Raw genomic sequence first — 18,120 nt, 5'->3', positions numbered from 1 at the left:
GTTTACAGTCGATAATGCTAAAGAATAGATGAAAGACTTAACCTTAGAACATTCTTAAACATAGTTCGTCTATCGACCTGCTAGACTATTAGACTGCTAGCACAAGAGAGAGCGCAGAACGAGCAACCGACCTGTTGTCCAACTTGTTGCTCGTCCTGCGGTATCCGCCTTGGTGAAACCTCCGTTGAAGCGAATATGAGAAAAGTGGAAGGGATACTCGGAGACCTAAAGAACAGTGAGCCGAGCTTTTTTAATTAAAATAGTAACAGAGCTTCTTGCTCCATTCAACATCATGTCGGAGAAATGGAAAAAATTATTATTCAACTTTTTCACTAATAATTGTCAATATCTTGCAATAATGGTGGTGTTGCATCACTAGGATTTTAGCAAATAGACATGCGTGAACGACATTTGGGATGTGAGAGATATGAGGAGAGAGAAAGAGAGACAGAGATTTATTATAATTAATATTATGATTATAATATATGTGATGAGAATATTGGAGTTATAATTAAGTAATGAAGTGACTGATATATAAAGTAAATGATAATTAATTTCCACCCACGTTAATACAACGAAAGCAATATCAAACAAGGTAAATCGAGATTTATTACACCGGAGTCAAATTTAATAAAAGTCCGAATTTAAATTTTGAATAAAAAACAAAACGAAACAAAAATAATTAATAATTATTATAAACAAAATACGGAGCTGATTAAGTGACAGACTGATGAAGCGATATTTCTTCTGTCAAGAGTCCAATACTAACTAGAATTAGCTCACTTTGCAAGAAATCGTATTTTAATAATAAAACTGTAAAAAAATAGTAATTCATGCAACGACATAATTAAATTTTAGAAAATCCGAGTTGTATGGATAAAGTCTTTTACTAATAAATAATTTATTAAGTAGACTCAATCCACAGGAGGATGATTAATACACTCGGTTTATTTATTCTCTATTCAATAAATGTGAATCCTACGTCTTGAGAAAATAATCCTAAGAAATTACAACTCCGAGTCAATGTTTACATTTTTATAATTACAACTATAGGCTGTATAGAAATTAGAACATTTAGTGCTAAACTGTGAAATAATAATTTCATATAAAACAATTGAATAATTGATTATTAAAATTCATAAATAATTATAAGTTAATTAAATAATAAATAAGCACCATGCCGCGATGCTACATGGTGAAGAAAGCTTTGTGCAACAAGTATATGAGTGTAACTAGAGGATTTGATAGTTGGAGTAGGAGTAGAGATTCTCCATCACCTACACCAAAACAACTACCTAGTGAAACTTCGCTGACACCAGTATTTCAAGGTATAATTATATTAATTACATTTAAAATTTCCTAGAAATAAAATGATAATAAATATTTTTGTTTGTTTTCAGAACGCTCAAGTACTGAAAATGATTCATCAAATAAAATATCAACAGAAAAATCATCATACTCTGATTCAACATCATCATATGTACAATTAAAAAATGAAAAAACATCCAAATCTGAAATTCAAAGTGCATCAACTAATGAATATCATGAACCGGTGAAACCATCAACGTCATCGTCGTCCACAGTAACCTCAATAAATCTAGATTCAGAATATAAAAGTCATGTGGATTTAGACGTGGAATCTCATAGTGTCATTCAAGAGCCTTTATTTAGAGACAGATCAGCCGCAGAAACTGAAGCAGCGCATGATTTATTGGAATTATCTAGGTCTTTACCACCTTTACCACCTCCTAGTATTGCAGTTGGACCTCAGAATGTGATAGAAACTCCAGGGACTGAAAATGTACAGGAAATAAGTATTTACCAACCAACAGAAACTCCTATTTATCAAGTAAATACTATTGATTTAGGAGGAACTACCACCGTTTATCAGCAACAACCGACAGGAATAATATACGAACCAACTACAATAGTTCAACAAACATCTACTGGTGTTTTTATTCCTCTATCACCAGTACAGGAAATTCTTTTTACTTATAGTACTCCTACGATTCCTTCTATTATCACAGCTCAAGCTTCACCTCTTGAAGCACCTCCGCTAACACCTCCCGCATCAGAGTGTAGTAGTGACATTGAGAACAACAACCCCAACTCTCAACCAAATCAACGAGACAAGGAAGTTCAAACTGTTACTGAACAAACTGAGGTCAAGGCTGCTTCGTATACTTATGACACACTTCTAGTTGCTGATGGAAGGTCAAAGAATAAGAAGCAAATAAATAATGTTGTTCAGTCCAGTAATCTTGTTACTGAAGCTAACTCTGAACCACCGGAGGCACCTAAAGCTGGACGTTATATCTGCTGCGAATGTGGTATGTCTTTATTTAAAATATATCTTTATGCTTTGAAAATGTTCATATTTCCTGACACCGGTTAAAAATAAATTGTTGTAATTTTTTCAGGAAAACAATACGCTACGTCTTCAAATCTTTCTAGACACAAACAAACTCATCGAAGTATTGACTCACAATCTGCTAAAAAGTGTATTCACTGCGGCAAGGCCTATGTTAGCATGCCAGCTCTTGCGATGCATGTACTAACTCACAAACTCACTCATAGCTGCGGTGTCTGTGGTAAAATGTTTTCAAGACCCTGGTTACTTCAGGGCCATTTAAGAAGTCATACTGGTGAAAAACCGTATGGTTGTGCTCACTGTGGTAAAGCATTTGCAGACAGGTCGAATCTACGTGCTCACATGCAGACACACTCAGCTGACAAGAATTATGAGTGTCCCAAGTGCCACAAGTCCTTTGCTCTCAAGTCCTATCTCAACAAGCATCTTGAATCAGCGTGTCAAAGAGAAACTAGTGATGACAATAGCAACGATGTAGATTCGCCAGGTTTTTCAGTCAATTCTACAGACTGTGAGGTAGATTATTAAATTTTTTTTTAACTTTTTTTTTTTATTTCATCACTTTTCATCACCTCAATAATTAAACCGGGAGAATAAAAGCATGATGAAAAATGGAAATTTTTTTCTGGTTTTAAACAATTCTTTTTGAAGATATTTTTTTTCAATATAATATCGAAAATAATGAAAGTAGAGAAGAATTTGACAAATAATTAATGCATCGAAAAGTTTTTAAAGAAATCTTTTAAAAATAGTTAATAAAATAATAACAGTATTTATGAAATTATCTTAAAAATAGTTAGATAAAGTGAATGTATGATTGCATAAATACACATACACGATATTGCAATTACTTTCAATTAATTGCAATAATTAACTCTTTTGTAATTTCCGTTTAATGTGATCAATGTTTACCCATCAGAATGTTCTAAGTTAACACAAAAGCCTTTCCAAATTAATTAACCTACAGTATTAATTAAGTATGAACGTGAATTTTCCTTTATTGCAATGAAAAAGTTAATAAATCTAATATTTAGTTACCAAACATAAAAAAAAAAGTATTTTCATAAAAATTATAATGTTATAAGAGAAAATATATCAGCGTAAAAATCTCGTTAAAAAATTAAATAAAAATTCCAAAGTGATGAAAATGATGGAATGAAAAAGTTGATGGTGAGGATTCTACAATTTTCGATTCAAATCGTTCTCAAAAATAAACTAAAAAAAGAATTAATATTAAAATTTGATATCAGCTCCAAAGGATTAATGTACGAAGCTCTTGAATGTTTGCTGACAAAATGGATTTGGATATGAAATTGGAAGAAATACGATATACATCCTGAATAAAATGCAGTGACCTCAATTGCCGCGATGAAGTTGGTCTCATCCGGCGACGATATCGATTCATCCCGCGGCGTGTGCCCCTGTCGAGGCTTATCCCCGAGGGCTCAACGTCGCTTCATTCTGCACACGATTTTATCGACCTTTCTCACTTCTTTTTCCTTTTCTCTATTGGTCTCGCTCACTTTGCCTGTACTCCTGCACTCGTGTATATGCATAGTTACAACACTCTAAAAAAAAGATTAAAAGAGGGAGAATAAAAACTAGAAGAAGAGAAATGTTGTACATCATATTAATTCAAAGTGACAGAAATCAAGACAAGAGTTTGTATAACAATTTTATTGATAACATCATTCTTTTAGTAGGTAAATAAATCAATTAGGTAAATTCTGATAATCAAATACTCATAACAGATTTACAACTTTAAATTGATACTTGAAAAATAATTTATATTTTTCTTATATGGTTTGAGGAAGAGATTCATTTGTAAAAAGGCTTTAACATTATCAGCATAATTAAGGCATTACAAATTTATTTCATTAACTAATCAAATAAGTATTAAGCTTAACTAGCATTAGTTCAGATCAATAATGCTTTCATATTGATGCCTAGTTTAATCCTAAATGATAACTAATGATTACTTTCCTCAAAGCATCATTATTCTAAATATATCCACACACTTAGTACGTGAAAAAAGGGAATAAGAGTTGAATGAAAATAGTTGGATTAATAATCCAATTCATAATATATGAGGCGAAAGACAGAATAAATTAAATAATAAGACTCTTGGCGATTGTCGTGCGGGGAAAATAAACATCGAAATTCTATTTCTATTGCTCTATTATTGATCGGGACTTGATATTTTTATGAAACGGTATCGCGTGATTCACGCTGTTAATATTTTTTGTGTGACGTAAAAAAATCGTAATGTCGATTGTATTTGCATGTGAAACGTCAGATACTATCGTGTAGCGCATATATACAAAATAATATACATATATATGATCGATTGTCGTGATATACGCTGTATTTAAGAGCATAAGTAATTATTTTTGAATTTTCACCTAAAATTGATACACCAAATTCCCAATACGTCCAAATTGTCTAGTCTAATAAATTATTTATATTTTTATGTATGGATTCTAAAAATGTTTCAAGTTTCTTGATAACTAGTTTATTATTCATTTCTAAATGTAGAAATCGATTCTCTGTATTAATGATGCCTTCATGCAATGCAAAAAGTAATCTAGTTAGAATAGACAGACAGACAGACAGACATACAAGGAAAAGTTGAGATTGAAGAATTGATATTAAATTTATACCAGTTTTCTTCATTAAAAAATCATTTTAACTTTATCTGAAAAAAAAAAATGTTTCTATTCTTAAATTATTTTTCATTCAAAAAACCAGATATATACATTACTGTGTATATTCCATGAGTTATCAAAATATTATTCAATATAAATAAGTTTATTTATACAAGCTAAGTTGTTGACAATGGGTTTTCATCAACATTTTACGGGAAGTAGCCCACCTGTTGAATTTAGTGACCATTTAATAGTAAAGGTTCTGCTATGACCTAACTCTTCTCTTTTTCATTCCTTCTATTCACTCTATGTCTGTCTTTTATTATTTACAGTAAATTAAAAACGTACGCAGATAATATCAATACATAGATTAAATCCATTTATATGCTTACGTCACTCTTATAGAGTAATCAATTCTAGTCTATACCTCTATATACAGCTTTCATGCCATTTCAGTATTCATTTTGATAATGCATCAAAGTGATTCGTGAATAAGTAATGCGGGAAATCTGGTCTAGTTATCCCCTGGCGAAAATATTCTATAATACAGAGAATTAACTCTTTCATTTCAAAATAGATTGAATTTATTTTTTTTTTTTGCATTTGTTAACATTCCATTATTTAGAAATTTTTTCTATGCATTTTTGGAATGATTTGTTGTATTTACGTCAAATTATTTTTCAAGTTATTGTTGATTTATTTAAAAGATTTTATTTTTATAATAATTTATTTAGTTGTTAATAAATTAGATATAATTAAAATAAGGATTAAAACTTATTAGGAAGAAGCTCGTTAAAACGAGTAAAAATAAGAAAATATTTTTAAGATTTATAACAATCAGTAGGTGATGCTGAACAGGGTTAAATGGTAAAGATAAAATGCGATTAGAAAAGTAATGCATGCGTTTGACAAAATTTTTCATTAGATTATAAATTAATTTATGAAAATAATTGATATTCATAGAAAAATAGTAATTTTTTTAAAAAATTAAAAATAAACAATACTGTAAAGCAATGAAAAGAATAATAAACTAAACAAATAAACAAACAGATTTTAGGAGAAAATAATTATCATTACGGTGTAATGTTGATTATCAAACTGCTGAACGACCTGATAACGACAAATTCATCACCCAAAGTCAATGGAATTTAAACAAAAAAATTTTTAACAATAGCATAAAATAGTAATGATAATAATAATATTAATTACAATTAAAATAATAATAATAATACAAAATAAATAAATAAATAATTACAACGAGTATTTCCATATCGTGTTCACGATTAATTAATAATTGCAATTTTTTATTTCACAATAATAAACATCTTATACATTACAAGAAAGAAAGGTTTGAATATATTATTTCATTTTTTATCATATCGAATTTGACCACTATTATATTATCAATACTTTTATAAACTCACATATAATGTGAACATTGAACCAATAATTAAAAAGAAAAAATAACAAAAAAATGTTTAAACAAAGACAAATTTTATCAATATATTATTACTAAATTTATATTCGTTTGACAAGTATATTCAATAAATAATGAAATAGTAATAAAAGAAAAATATAAGGAATATACTTCAGGTCAGTCAATAGAGTATTTAAGAATATTAAAAAAAAATAACTAATAAACGGTAGTCAATAATAAATGTGTATGGGATGTTTTCCATTGCTAAACACACCTTTTAAAACCTGATATAATATGATAAGAAACCCCAGAATTAAATCGGTCATTTATAATTCATTATGATAGTATTCATACTCGATGTAAAAAATGTACGTGCAGAAAAGATGTATTATTTATTTATTTATGTAAAAATGCAGCTACTCTAAAGATTTAGATTAACTATTCATTTTAATTTGCTTCAACAGTTAATTAAAGTTGTAAAGAAATTTTTTTTTTAATTAACTACATTATTTAATATTTTTCTATACTTAATGTTTGCACATAAATGAAAAAGTATTGATAAATCTGTGAGTTTATAAGAAAAATCGCAGAACTGAAACTTGTATTAATTATAGATGTGTGGCATCTAATAATATAACAATTTGTGCAGTTAAATTAATATTATCTAGATATAATTATTATGTATTCCGAGTCACATGTAGACACTTTTTATGTGTAAAAAAATACAGATAAATTTATTTCACACGTTCCTATTTATCATACGATAATTTGGAAATAATTAATATCATATCGAATTGATTTAAAAAAATCAATGACAAAAGGGAAAAAAATTCATTGAAAATAAAAAAAAAACTACTTATAGGGAGACATAGGGTCTAGATTAGTGTGATACAAGGTACGACAAAGCAATAATTTAGTGATTGTACTATACATTTAATTAGTGATTGTAGTAATTAAGTTCTACGATACTTTTGAACTCTATACGTATACATAAATTTACTCAATAAATCAATATAGTTTTGTAGAATGTGCAATGAAAAAAATGATTTTTTGAATTTTAAATTTAAATTTTCATAAGATTAAAAGATCATTTCTAAGCACTGATTATTAAAAACAAAAAAGTTCATAAAAATATGAAAAAATCATGTGAAACTAAATAAAAATATTTAGTTAATAATAATCTTGCTCGTCAGTTAAAAGTTAAAGGAAATGTTTTTGGTGCCAAATTAGTATGTTCCATTTTACGTTAAAACAGATAAATTTAATTTTATTAATTTAAATATTGTAAAAAGAAAACCATTTCAATTAACGCTAAATTAATTAAAACGAAAATTACCGAACAGTAATAACAGATTAAACAGTATTATGCAATTAAAAATAATTACATTATTAATTTGATTAATTAACTTACCAATAATTGCTAAATCCATATACTGGAATTTGTGGAAAAAAATTATATAGCAATTGTAAGAGAGGGTTGCAAGGAACCGAGGAAAAATCTGCCGGTGTCTTTGAAGCAGTTTTAACACAAAAATTTTTTAACCTAGTAAATAAAGAAAATAAATAAAGCATTGAAAAAGATTTTGAATGCGCATTTATACAAACTATATTATGTTCTTCTGAATTTTTAACCGTATAATTAAAGTAATTTTGCAATAAGTAAGTCAAATTTAATACAAAATGGACCATATCAAGGCGCAGGCAAGGTGACGGTGCCTAGTGACCTTCGTAGAATATAAATGAAGATAATTTGAAAATGTATAATATGAAACACAAATTAATAACTGGACGTGTTATATATACTTTCTATTATATAATATTTTAATTATAAAGAAAAATCATAATTTTATGTGTAGCAATTAAGTAATTAATTTAGGTACTTCTGTATTATTCAGATAATTTAGTTAATTAATGTCAAACAGTATTTCACAGTAATTATATAATTATTATTATTTATCTTTACAATTATTAATGTAATAAGTATGAATAAAAATAGCAAAAAGCCAAAGGCAATTTACAAAATTGTAGTGCGCAATGAGAAAAAAATCAATGACACGATGTACTTACAGTATTTAAAATAATGAAAACCGATTTATTGCACCAAATTTGTAAACTTTATTAATTAAATTATACGTTGCGAAAAATAAATAATGTTTCAGTTCTTACCTTTTTATAGCATTTTATACTTTTGTATAATAAATTTCATTATCATTTAATTTCATATAAGCACTGTATGACCACTTATTAACTTAATAATACTTTTGTCTTTATTTTTTTGGTTAATATTCAGATTATTTTTCATAAAATTTATTCTCTTTTGTAGCAGTATAATATAAACGTTAATGTATAATAAATAATTAATCATTTCACAATTAGAATATAAAATAGTCGTTAATTGTGTTATATATTTCAAGCTATAATACAAAATACGAGTGAAGTACACGAAAATGACTATGGCCTATTTAAAAAAAAATTTATAAATGATTTATAGAGCTCCTTGTGACTTTTCTTTCTCTAATTTCGGTTTATCCGATGTTTTTGAATCATTAGATTTACTACTTTTGGTGTCTGTTTCATTTTTGTTTGCATCACTCCCTTTTGATACATTCCAATCTTTAAGACCTTCAGGTAACGACGTATCTTCCTCAAAGGAACCAGTACCTTCAACAAATTGTTCATATGTAGATTTTTCAGGGAATGGTCTAGGACCAAGCAGTTCAATCATATCGTCTCTGCTCAATATTTCTTTTGCTAATAATCTTTCAGCAACCTGTTGAAAACATTTCAATAAAAATCTCTTCATGAAAGCAAGACAGCAAAAATAGAATTTTACATTGAAAAACAAAAATACCTTAATTACATCTTCCTTGTGCTTCGTCAACAATGCAAACGTACGGTCGTATGCTTTTTTAACGAGATCTCTAACCTCTTGATCAATTAACTGTGCCGTATATTCTGAATACGGTTTGTCAAGTACCATATCTCCAGGCTGTGGTTGATCAAAACTGATGTTGCCTATTTTATCATTCATTCCATAGACCGTAATTTGTGAATAAGCTATTTTAGTAATTTTTTGTAAATCATCTTGAGCTCCTGTCGTTATTCTGTTGAAAAATATTTGCTCTGCTATTCGGCCACCTAAGGTCATACACATTCGATCGAATAATTGTTCAGTCGAATAAAGATACTGTTCTCGTGGCAAGTATTGTGCATATCCTAAACCTTTTCCGCGAGGAATAATTGATACCTACATAGTCAACAAAATAAAAAATAGTTTGAAAAGCTCTAACAAATTCTTTTATAGACTTTCTGAAAACATCACAGTATTTTCTCATTGAAACAATGAAAACATATTGCATAATAAATATGTATGACTTTGGAATAAATAAACCATAAAATTGAAATAACTAACCTTCAGAATTGGATCTGCGTGTTCTAAATACCATCCAGACACTGCATGACCAGCTTCATGATAAGCAACAGTTTTTTTCTCTTCTGGTTGTAATACATTAGTTTTTTTCTCCATACCAGCTACGACTCGATCGATAGCTGCTTCAAAATGTTTCATTTCAATGTTGTTTAATAAGTCTCTTGCTGCAATAAGAGCTGCTTCATTGCAAACATTTGCAATATCAGCGCCTGTCATTCCAGGAGTTAAAGATGCCATTTTACGAGCTAAATCTTCTTTGTTTAAATTTGTTTTCAAGGGTTTTAAGTGAACCTTAAATATTGATGCACGTCCTTTGATGTCTGGTGCTGGGACAAATATTTGTCTATCAAATCTACCAGGTCGCAGTAAAGCTTTATCAAGGATATCAATTCTATTTGTAGCTGCTAATACTACGACATTTGTCGTCGTGTTGAAGCCTAAATCATTAAGATACATTTTTTTTTAAATTGATTCATTACTTATATATCTTAAATTATTTTTGTACTACAGAAGCTGTTTATTTACCATCCATTTCTACTAAAAGCTGATTTAATGTATTTTCTTGCTCGGAATGACTTGAAAAACTTCTTCCACCACGCTTTCTACCAACAGCATCGATTTCATCAATAAACAATATACAAGGAGCATGTTTGCGTGCCATTGTAAACATGTCTCTTACTCTGGAAGGACCAACACCAACAAACATTTCAAGAAATTCTGATCCAGAAACGGAAATAAATGGAACATTTGCTTCTCCTGCTGTTGCTTTTGCTAACAGTGTTTTTCCCGTTCCGGGAGGCCCTGCAATTAAAAAATATATTACTCCATTGTTCTAGTTATTTATAAGAAGTAAATTGATGATAAACACCTGTAAGCATTGCGCCTTTAGGAATTTTAGCACCAAGGTCAATATATTGTTGAGGATTTTTTAAGAAATTCACAAACTCCATAATTTCTATTTTTGCCTCTTCACAGCCTGCTACATCTCTATTGAATAAAATTATTAATTATAATCCATATCATGTTTATGTATTGTACAGAAATTAATATTATTTCTTACTTAAATCGTACTCCAATTTCACTAGAATTTATTAATTTTGCAGTAGACTGCATTACTCCACCAAATAAACCTGATGTTCTATTTTTTCCACTACCCATAAATGAAACTGAACGCCGCATGAAATAAATCACAGTTCCTGAAAAGTGTAAAAAAAGTTTATGAAAAATGAACAAATCAATTACTTGAACACATAAATAGAAGTATTCCACACAATCAGATGGTTAATGAAACAAATAATTTACCTATCATTACCAAAGTTGGTAAATATGATATGACTGTTCCCATTTCTACTTCTGTTTTATACACAACTGGAAGATGTTTGTGGGGTTCAATATTTAATTCAAGCTGAGCATTCTCTAAATTTCTTTCAAAAGTCTCTGCACTACCAATATTAAACCACAATATATTCTATAATTATAAATTAGTCTATTATTTATTTTAATCACAACCAATGTTAATAAAAAAACATCTTAATACAATAAAATTTACCGATCCATCAACAGTGTGGCCTGGCAATAATCTCACTCGCACCCATTTTTTATTCACAACCTCTAATTTCTCAACGTATCCTTTCTCCAGATAACTAAAAAATACAGGAAATAAAATTAATAAATCTATTCGTTAAGTGAATAATTTAGGAAATAGCTAATTTCACTTACTTGTATACAAATTCTTGCCAAGTAATTTCTTTAGCATTGACTTCAAAATACATCATCATTGCAAGAATTCCTAAAGCTCCAACAAGACCAGCAACTATCCATTTGCTACTTTCATTTCCATCCATGGGTGTCTTACCACCTCCACTAGGACCTCCTTTTGCGCCAGATCCAAAAATTCCTGATATATAATCTTGGAATGGATCTTGACGAGGTGGAGGAGGTGGTGGTGGCGAAGCATCGGAAGGTTTTGCTTGACTGTCTGCAGATTTTGGAGTTTCCTTCGATTCTAGAATAATATTGAATTTAAAATAATGTCATCTATCAAAGTGTCAAGTAAATTATGAATTAATATATTAATTCTTAATTAATCAATAAAAATCAAATTATAATTATAACTTACTTGGTTTAAAAAATTTTTCAAAGCCTTGTGGCGATTTTTCTGCTAACAATCTCCATTGTTTTTCTACAGTCTGCTCAAGATTTAATAATTTAGGGCTGTTTTTAAGAAATGATAATGTTCGCGACAGCTAAAAAATTTTTTAATTTAATAAATCTTATATCAGAAATGTTGCACATTTTGTGACAATAATATGATTCATATCTGTTATATCACAAAATCCATAACAGAAACAGTAGGTTATGTAGGATAGTAAACTTACTTGAACACGATCCAGTCGACCATTTCTGAATGATTTAAATAAAAGTTTTTCCAATTTATTAGCCGATGACAATAGTTGCAGAGCCATTATTTAAACAATTTAATTGTAATTATCATGTGGATGATGAAATAATTAATCAAAGCAGAGTTGTCGGACAATCTACCGGCTGAACTACGCCATTTTTCGTTTACTCAATGATTCAAGAAAACAACGAAATAATCACATTATCAAATCATTGTAAAAAATATACATATATAGAAATAAAAAAATCTTATCAAAAATTATTCCTACTCAGAAATGAATTTTTAATGATCAATAATATAACTAATACTTAAAAAAATTTTAAACGGAAACATGTTTTTGACTAATAGCGCGAAAAGATGATCTGAATTAAAAGTTGAATAATAGAAGCATTTGCATCTATTTGAATATAAATCAAATAGTAAATGCTCCCTATAATTTATCAATAAATATTAGACAAATTTAATGATCAAATTTTTAATATGTATTAATAGCCAAAATGATATGAAAGTTATTTAAAAATATTTATGAACATAAAAAATGAATGAAATATTTCTTGTTTATTATATAATCACTTCTAACTAATAGGAAAATCTTATTTTAGAATAAAATGTACAATGATTCAGCTAATTATTAACTTTGCTCTAAGAAATATCCAATTAACTATCAAGATATTTCTAACCAAAAAGAACAAAAAATCCTTAATAGTGAAATAATTAAAAGCATATTTATGTTCCATATTGTATATATTTTGATCTTTGCTACAAACCACAGACATTTATATCTGGTACTCTTTTACATTTTATTGTTTGTGTGTAATGTTATATCTGACTAAGAAAGTCCGGAAAACCTCGATAAAATATTTATCATACATATATTTAGGTAAAAAAATATTTCATTTCAGTTTAGCACAATCACTTGTATACGTTAAATATGTGTCAGTCATCTTAATGTTTGTTATCAACTAAAAAATACTCAATAAAATTAGTTTAATGTCATTATTGTATTAATACTGGTGATTTGCTCCAAGAAACCTTATAAAAAATGGCGAACAATATTTCTACTGACAAAAGAAATAATATTCCTCTGAATGTTATTGAAGAAAGAAATTTAAATCGGAAATTATTAAATGTACCAAGTGATAATGAAGAATTAAAAACAGATATGGCAAATGATATTACTGATGAGAAAGTTCTAACTGATGGAAAATTAAAGAAAGCAAGTGTGATAACAATTGACACCACTGACAAACGAACTTATCGAAGCTCAAGACTAGATAGCACTTATGCTGCTAAAAAAACAGTTGCTCAAGGAATGATGGATATTGCTCTTATCACTGCCAATGCTAATCAGTTGAGATATTTAATAGAGTACCAAAGAAATAGTGCAACATTTTGGGTAAACGTTGTCCTAATTGTAGTGAGTCTTTTACTCCAAATAGCAGTAGGAATCAGCCTGATTTTTAAAGGACGTTTTGATATGCAAGGAAGATCTCATTCACGTCAAGCAAGAATGATAAACAATTATGTGGTCGTTGGTGTTTTCCTTATTACCATTATCAATGTTTTTGTAGCTGCTTTTAGTGTTTCACCTGCTAATCCAGTAGTTACACCAATTACACCAGTTCTACCAGTACAAATAACATCTCCAACAACCAATACATCAACATAGTTCTTCAATCAATTGACATATATTTTTTAAAAATATTTCTCTTTCAATGTTAATTAAAATAGTATAATTAGTAATAAATTAATTTTTGATTCATTAATAAATTTTTTACATTTTTTAGTAAAGTTATTTTCTATAAATTTTATAAAATAATTTTGGATAAATTCTACACTTAAAAATATAAAAATAGAAGTAAATAAGTTTTTTCTATAATTTATGTAAAATAATTTTGCTAACTTTTTAATTTGTTGGCCAAGTGACCAAGTTGGCAAGAGGCAAGGAAATGGCTGACTCTAAATAGTGAGATTGAAGGACACTTAAAAGTTGCATCTGCTGAATCTAACAGATATGTTACATCTATCTATCTTCGTTACCTCTATGATGAGCTTTGTTGCTTTATATGCGCCGTTCTGCAAGCTCTATCGTCGTCACTTCACTCTATATGTGATCGAGGGGTATGCGGTTGAAGGGGAATGAAAAACATACGACGAAGGTTGAACTGTTAGTATGAAACAAAAGGTAAGTGCAGCTGCCATTGCCAAAGTCACGTCGTACTTAAGAAATACTTTTCTCTCTCTCTATTGATTAATCTATAATTTATCAGTAATTTGACATGGGGAAGGGAAAAGGTAAGCTCATTTTTCAAATTTTATTTCCAAAATCTCCTTTTACTTCCATTGAACATCAATAACATCACAGCAGTTTCAAAAATGACTTAATATTGATAAAAATTCAATGACACTGCCTTGGAGTAACACAGTTATAGAAAATGTTATTTTTAATTCATGTAAATTTTACTATAATCATTTGTTAAACTTGATAATCGACTTGAAGTTATTTGAATTTTAAAATTCTTATTGCTTGACAGGCGGTGGTGGTGGTGGAGGTGGCGGTGGAAAGGGTGGTGACGTGAGTTTTTTCATAACAAATATTGAAAGCCGATTATTGTGTCAATAATATGAATTTATTTTTAGACTAAAAAAGCAGGAGGAACAGCACCTGGAAAAGGATCTGAGGCCAAAGCCGACTCGAAGGGAGGAAATAAAGGTGGAAAAAAAGGTTTGAAATTTTGACCATTATCCTTAAAATAAAAAATTATAAAAAAATATTATTTTTCTTAATTATATACACATATTGCCATGGCAATAGTTGAATAAATTTTTTCAATAGTTAGATTTGAAGATCAGCAGATTCGTAAACCAAATGAAACTAAAAGAAGATAATTTCCTGTTATAGGTGGGAAAAAATAACATCAGCTTTCTCATCAATCTTCACACTCTCTTCCTTCTTTGATGATTTTTCGAATGATTTTTTTCGAATAAAAATATATATATATATATATTATTTAAGTTATTAATTTATTAATAATAAAATAATTTATAAAACCACTATATTTAATGAACAATTTTTCATCAATAATACAATTACAGTATTTTTATTCTACTGTTAAATTTCCAAAACATTGAAAACTATATTACTATATTAGTGCATACAAAACATTATAAATGATTACATGACTACATTAAAAATTGATTTATCAGATAAAATTAATTCATTTTTTTTTTTGTATATAGCTGATATATAAAAATAATTTGCTACTAGTTTTTAATTATCGTATAACTTGTGATAGATCTACATTGTCTTTAGGACGGTATCCTTCAGGCATTTCAAATACTGAAATGCCAACATTTACAGCTACTGTAAGCATCATCATGGATAAAACAATATTGTTCCATAGCTCTGCACTTTTATGATCCTTTTGCTTATTTATATTGTAACCTGAGCCTAATAGTAGACATATAAGTCCTTGAATGATCTGCAGTTGCAGGTGAGTCAAAAAATAAACGTGCATAAACAGAAAAAAAAATAAAAATAAATTATAAACTAAAGAATTGACAATGTTTCTAAAATAAATATTAATTAATGCAGTCTTAAAAAAATATCTGAGCAATATATCACATAAATTATGAAACAGTTCTATAATTATAACTATAAAAATAAATAAAATTATAACTGAATGAAAGAAATAAATTAAAAAATGAAATATAAATAAATAAAGCTTTGTTTCTATTATTCATTCTGATTCATCAGTATCTAAAGCTTTTTTACTGTATGCAACGAGTTCATTTGGTGGTTTATTACTGAATTCCATACCAAAACCAGAAATAACAACATTAATCAGACTGATGACGAAAACCGCAATTAAAATGATGTCATTAATAATATTAGCAGCCCACTGATCCCTACGTCGATTGATATCCAATCCACCCACGATGATGAAAAGAATACCGACGACAGCCTAAGCAATTGAATCTATTCGTTTTTTTGTCTAATCTAAACACCATCATTTTTTACTTGCGATTGATCCAATTGCGACGCAAGTATCGGATAATTAAATTTTTGAATTACTGAATTACGTAATCATTTCGGCATCGTGGATTGATTGATCAAAAGCAAGAAGTGAAGAAAGCCCCATGGGATCAAAAGCTGCTATGAGAATATTATCCAAAAATACTATGAAGCTCAAAGCCACTCTCAAACGGCCAATCCACTCCACTGTCAATCCTTGTCTCTCATCTTCCATCTTCCGGTCTGCCATTAGGTTTAAGGAGAGAGATAACAACCCCGACAGGATCTGCGCGTCATATAAATATTTTTTTCCACGGTTGCGTTACAATTGGATCAATTGCAGGTGAAAGTGGTTTTGAATATTTACATAAGTACAATCTACTACGTGCTTCAGTGCTATTATTAATTGTCATTTATTCAATAATTTATTTTTAAAAAAACGTCAACTAAAAATCTCAATAATTTAATGCATAATTTTATTTTAGAATTAATAAATAGATTCAGTTGATAGTAATGCATTAAAATGTTTTGAGACTTTTAATTTTTAATAATCTTAAACATCTAGGTATTTAATTATTAATGTCAATTACCTGAAGTCCAATTGATAGACAAATGAGAGAAAGCATTAAGGTATAAAATTCATGCTTCTTTCCGACCTAAAATAAAAAAGAAAATTGTTACAATAATATTGTTACGAATTCTAAGAATACTTTTAGTATGTCAATAGGTTACCTGTAGTATGTACTTCAGCTGAGATGCATTAGCTGTTAGCAAAGCAATATCCAGCATTCCCTGAGCAATCGTTTTCTTCGTCGCATAACGATTCGGGTCCAATGATTTTCCCTGTAATTACAAAGAAGATAAATGTATTACTTTATTCAATACCTTACTAAGAATTGATGATTAAATGTTCTTTTTTGCTTTGTGATCCTTTCAAGTATTACGCATTCATCACCTAAGTTTCATGACCTTCCTTTTCATTGTTCAGACTCTAAACAAAGAGTCTTTATGGGTATTCGTAATTGTTCAAGTCCGTAACCTTTGTGTATTCAACTCTTAAATCTAATTATTCAAATATATTTTTTTGATAATGTTAAAAAAAAAATGCAATAGTCATTTAAAGTTTGATGAATTAGTACTTTTATTACTTTGTTTCATAAATATTTAAGTATAATTAGTTGATAAACTTTTTCAGTGTATTTGAATCTTCTTTTTAAAACTCACAGTCAATACTTCAGCTACTTCAACATCAACAGCTTTTCTTTCATTCATAGCACTTCTTAAATCTCTTTCTTCTTGAGAAAATGTTCTGTGAAGCTCTATTACATCAAAACTTTCATCATTGTGAATTTTACTTCCGGACACTTTACGATACAGAAATCCATTATTATCCGTTTCTTTCGGTTCAGGTTCACTAGACTCTTCAATTCCTGGAGCGGAAGGTTTTAACTTTTCAAAAGTATTAATCTGTGCTTTGTCAACGGATGGATTTCGTCCAAAAGTTAACGGCTTCTCAATGTGCTCAGACATTTTTAAAATTTAGAAAAAACAAAAAGATTTTCTATGTATATAAATAATCTGTTTGTTCAATTAATTTCAGTTTACATTAGTAATCTCGACTGGAATTAATCTTAAATTTATAGACAAGATATCACTTTATATCAGATTTCAAATCACCAAGACTTATCACAAACTCAAGTTACTTTTTTCGTTAATATAAATCTAACTTTTTTCACCTGTTGCGATACGATTGTAACGCTCTTGATCATAGTCTTACAATAAGTAATTAAATTTATAACTTGAAGAGATAGTGGTAGTCAATCTCTGACTAACTTTACCAT

The 18,120-nt window shown here is 28.7% G+C and overlaps 4 protein-coding genes and 1 long non-coding RNA gene across 8 annotated transcripts; 3 read left to right on the top strand and 2 right to left on the bottom strand.

The window, feature by feature from the left end:
* Positions 1-1,068: 1,068 nt before the first annotated feature.
* LOC118068365 (protein snail-like) lies at positions 1,069-5,457 on the top strand. The gene is made up of 4 exons (XM_035085703.1): positions 1,069-1,328; positions 1,401-2,330; positions 2,421-2,887; positions 3,622-5,457. The coding sequence occupies exons 1-4, from the start codon at positions 1,178-1,180 to the stop codon at positions 3,649-3,651; spliced, it is 1,578 nt and encodes a 525-aa protein (XP_034941594.1). The 5' UTR covers positions 1,069-1,177; the 3' UTR covers positions 3,652-5,457.
* Positions 5,458-8,724: 3,267 nt separating this feature from the next.
* Positions 8,725-12,452, bottom strand: Afg3l2 (AFG3 like matrix AAA peptidase subunit 2). The gene is made up of 11 exons (XM_035085886.1): positions 12,242-12,452; positions 11,983-12,109; positions 11,583-11,868; positions 11,413-11,506; positions 11,166-11,331; positions 10,924-11,059; positions 10,732-10,850; positions 10,389-10,664; positions 9,846-10,300; positions 9,285-9,680; positions 8,725-9,203 (listed from the first exon to the last, which is right to left on the bottom strand). The coding sequence occupies exons 1-11, from the start codon at positions 12,326-12,328 to the stop codon at positions 8,919-8,921; spliced, it is 2,427 nt and encodes an 808-aa protein (XP_034941777.1). The 5' UTR covers positions 12,329-12,452; the 3' UTR covers positions 8,725-8,918.
* Positions 12,453-12,945: 493 nt separating this feature from the next.
* On the top strand, positions 12,946-15,323 carry LOC118068292 (uncharacterized). Of its 3 annotated transcripts, XR_004690488.1 has the most exons (5): positions 12,946-13,144; positions 14,188-14,559; positions 14,799-14,839; positions 14,905-14,989; positions 15,167-15,323. It is a non-coding gene; the product is annotated as an uncharacterized lncRNA (long non-coding RNA). The 3 variants fall into 3 exon arrangements; XR_004690489.1 differs by lacking the exon at positions 12,946-13,144 and having other exon boundaries at positions 14,065-14,449; XR_004690487.1 differs by lacking the exon at positions 12,946-13,144 and having other exon boundaries at positions 14,065-14,559.
* LOC118068291 (ninjurin-1-like) lies at positions 13,119-13,958 on the top strand. The gene has a single exon (XM_035085589.1). It carries the CDS (start codon positions 13,307-13,309, stop codon positions 13,931-13,933), a length of 627 nt encoding a protein of 208 aa, XP_034941480.1. The 5' UTR covers positions 13,119-13,306; the 3' UTR covers positions 13,934-13,958.
* A 185-nt stretch (positions 15,324-15,508) lies between the features above and the next one.
* Positions 15,509-18,120, bottom strand: NijC (Ninjurin C). 2 transcript variants are annotated; one of them, XM_035085587.1, is made up of 4 exons: positions 17,504-18,103; positions 17,012-17,122; positions 16,870-16,935; positions 15,509-15,746 (listed from the first exon to the last, which is right to left on the bottom strand). In XM_035085587.1, the coding sequence occupies exons 1-4, from the start codon at positions 17,807-17,809 to the stop codon at positions 15,540-15,542; spliced, it is 690 nt and encodes a 229-aa protein (XP_034941478.1). In that variant the 5' UTR covers positions 17,810-18,103; the 3' UTR covers positions 15,509-15,539. The 2 variants fall into 2 exon arrangements, with proteins under 2 accessions (XP_034941478.1, XP_034941479.1); XM_035085588.1 differs by lacking the exon at positions 15,509-15,746 and adding an exon at positions 15,773-16,229 and having other exon boundaries at positions 17,504-18,120.

Source organism: Chelonus insularis, unplaced genomic scaffold (genome assembly GCF_013357705.1).
Source record: "Chelonus insularis isolate UGA/USDA-ARS -01 unplaced genomic scaffold, ASM1335770v1 contig_3_pilon, whole genome shotgun sequence".
Taxonomy (NCBI): Eukaryota; Metazoa; Arthropoda; class Insecta; order Hymenoptera; family Braconidae; genus Chelonus; species Chelonus insularis.
This window is presented reverse-complemented; position numbering and strand designations above follow the sequence as displayed.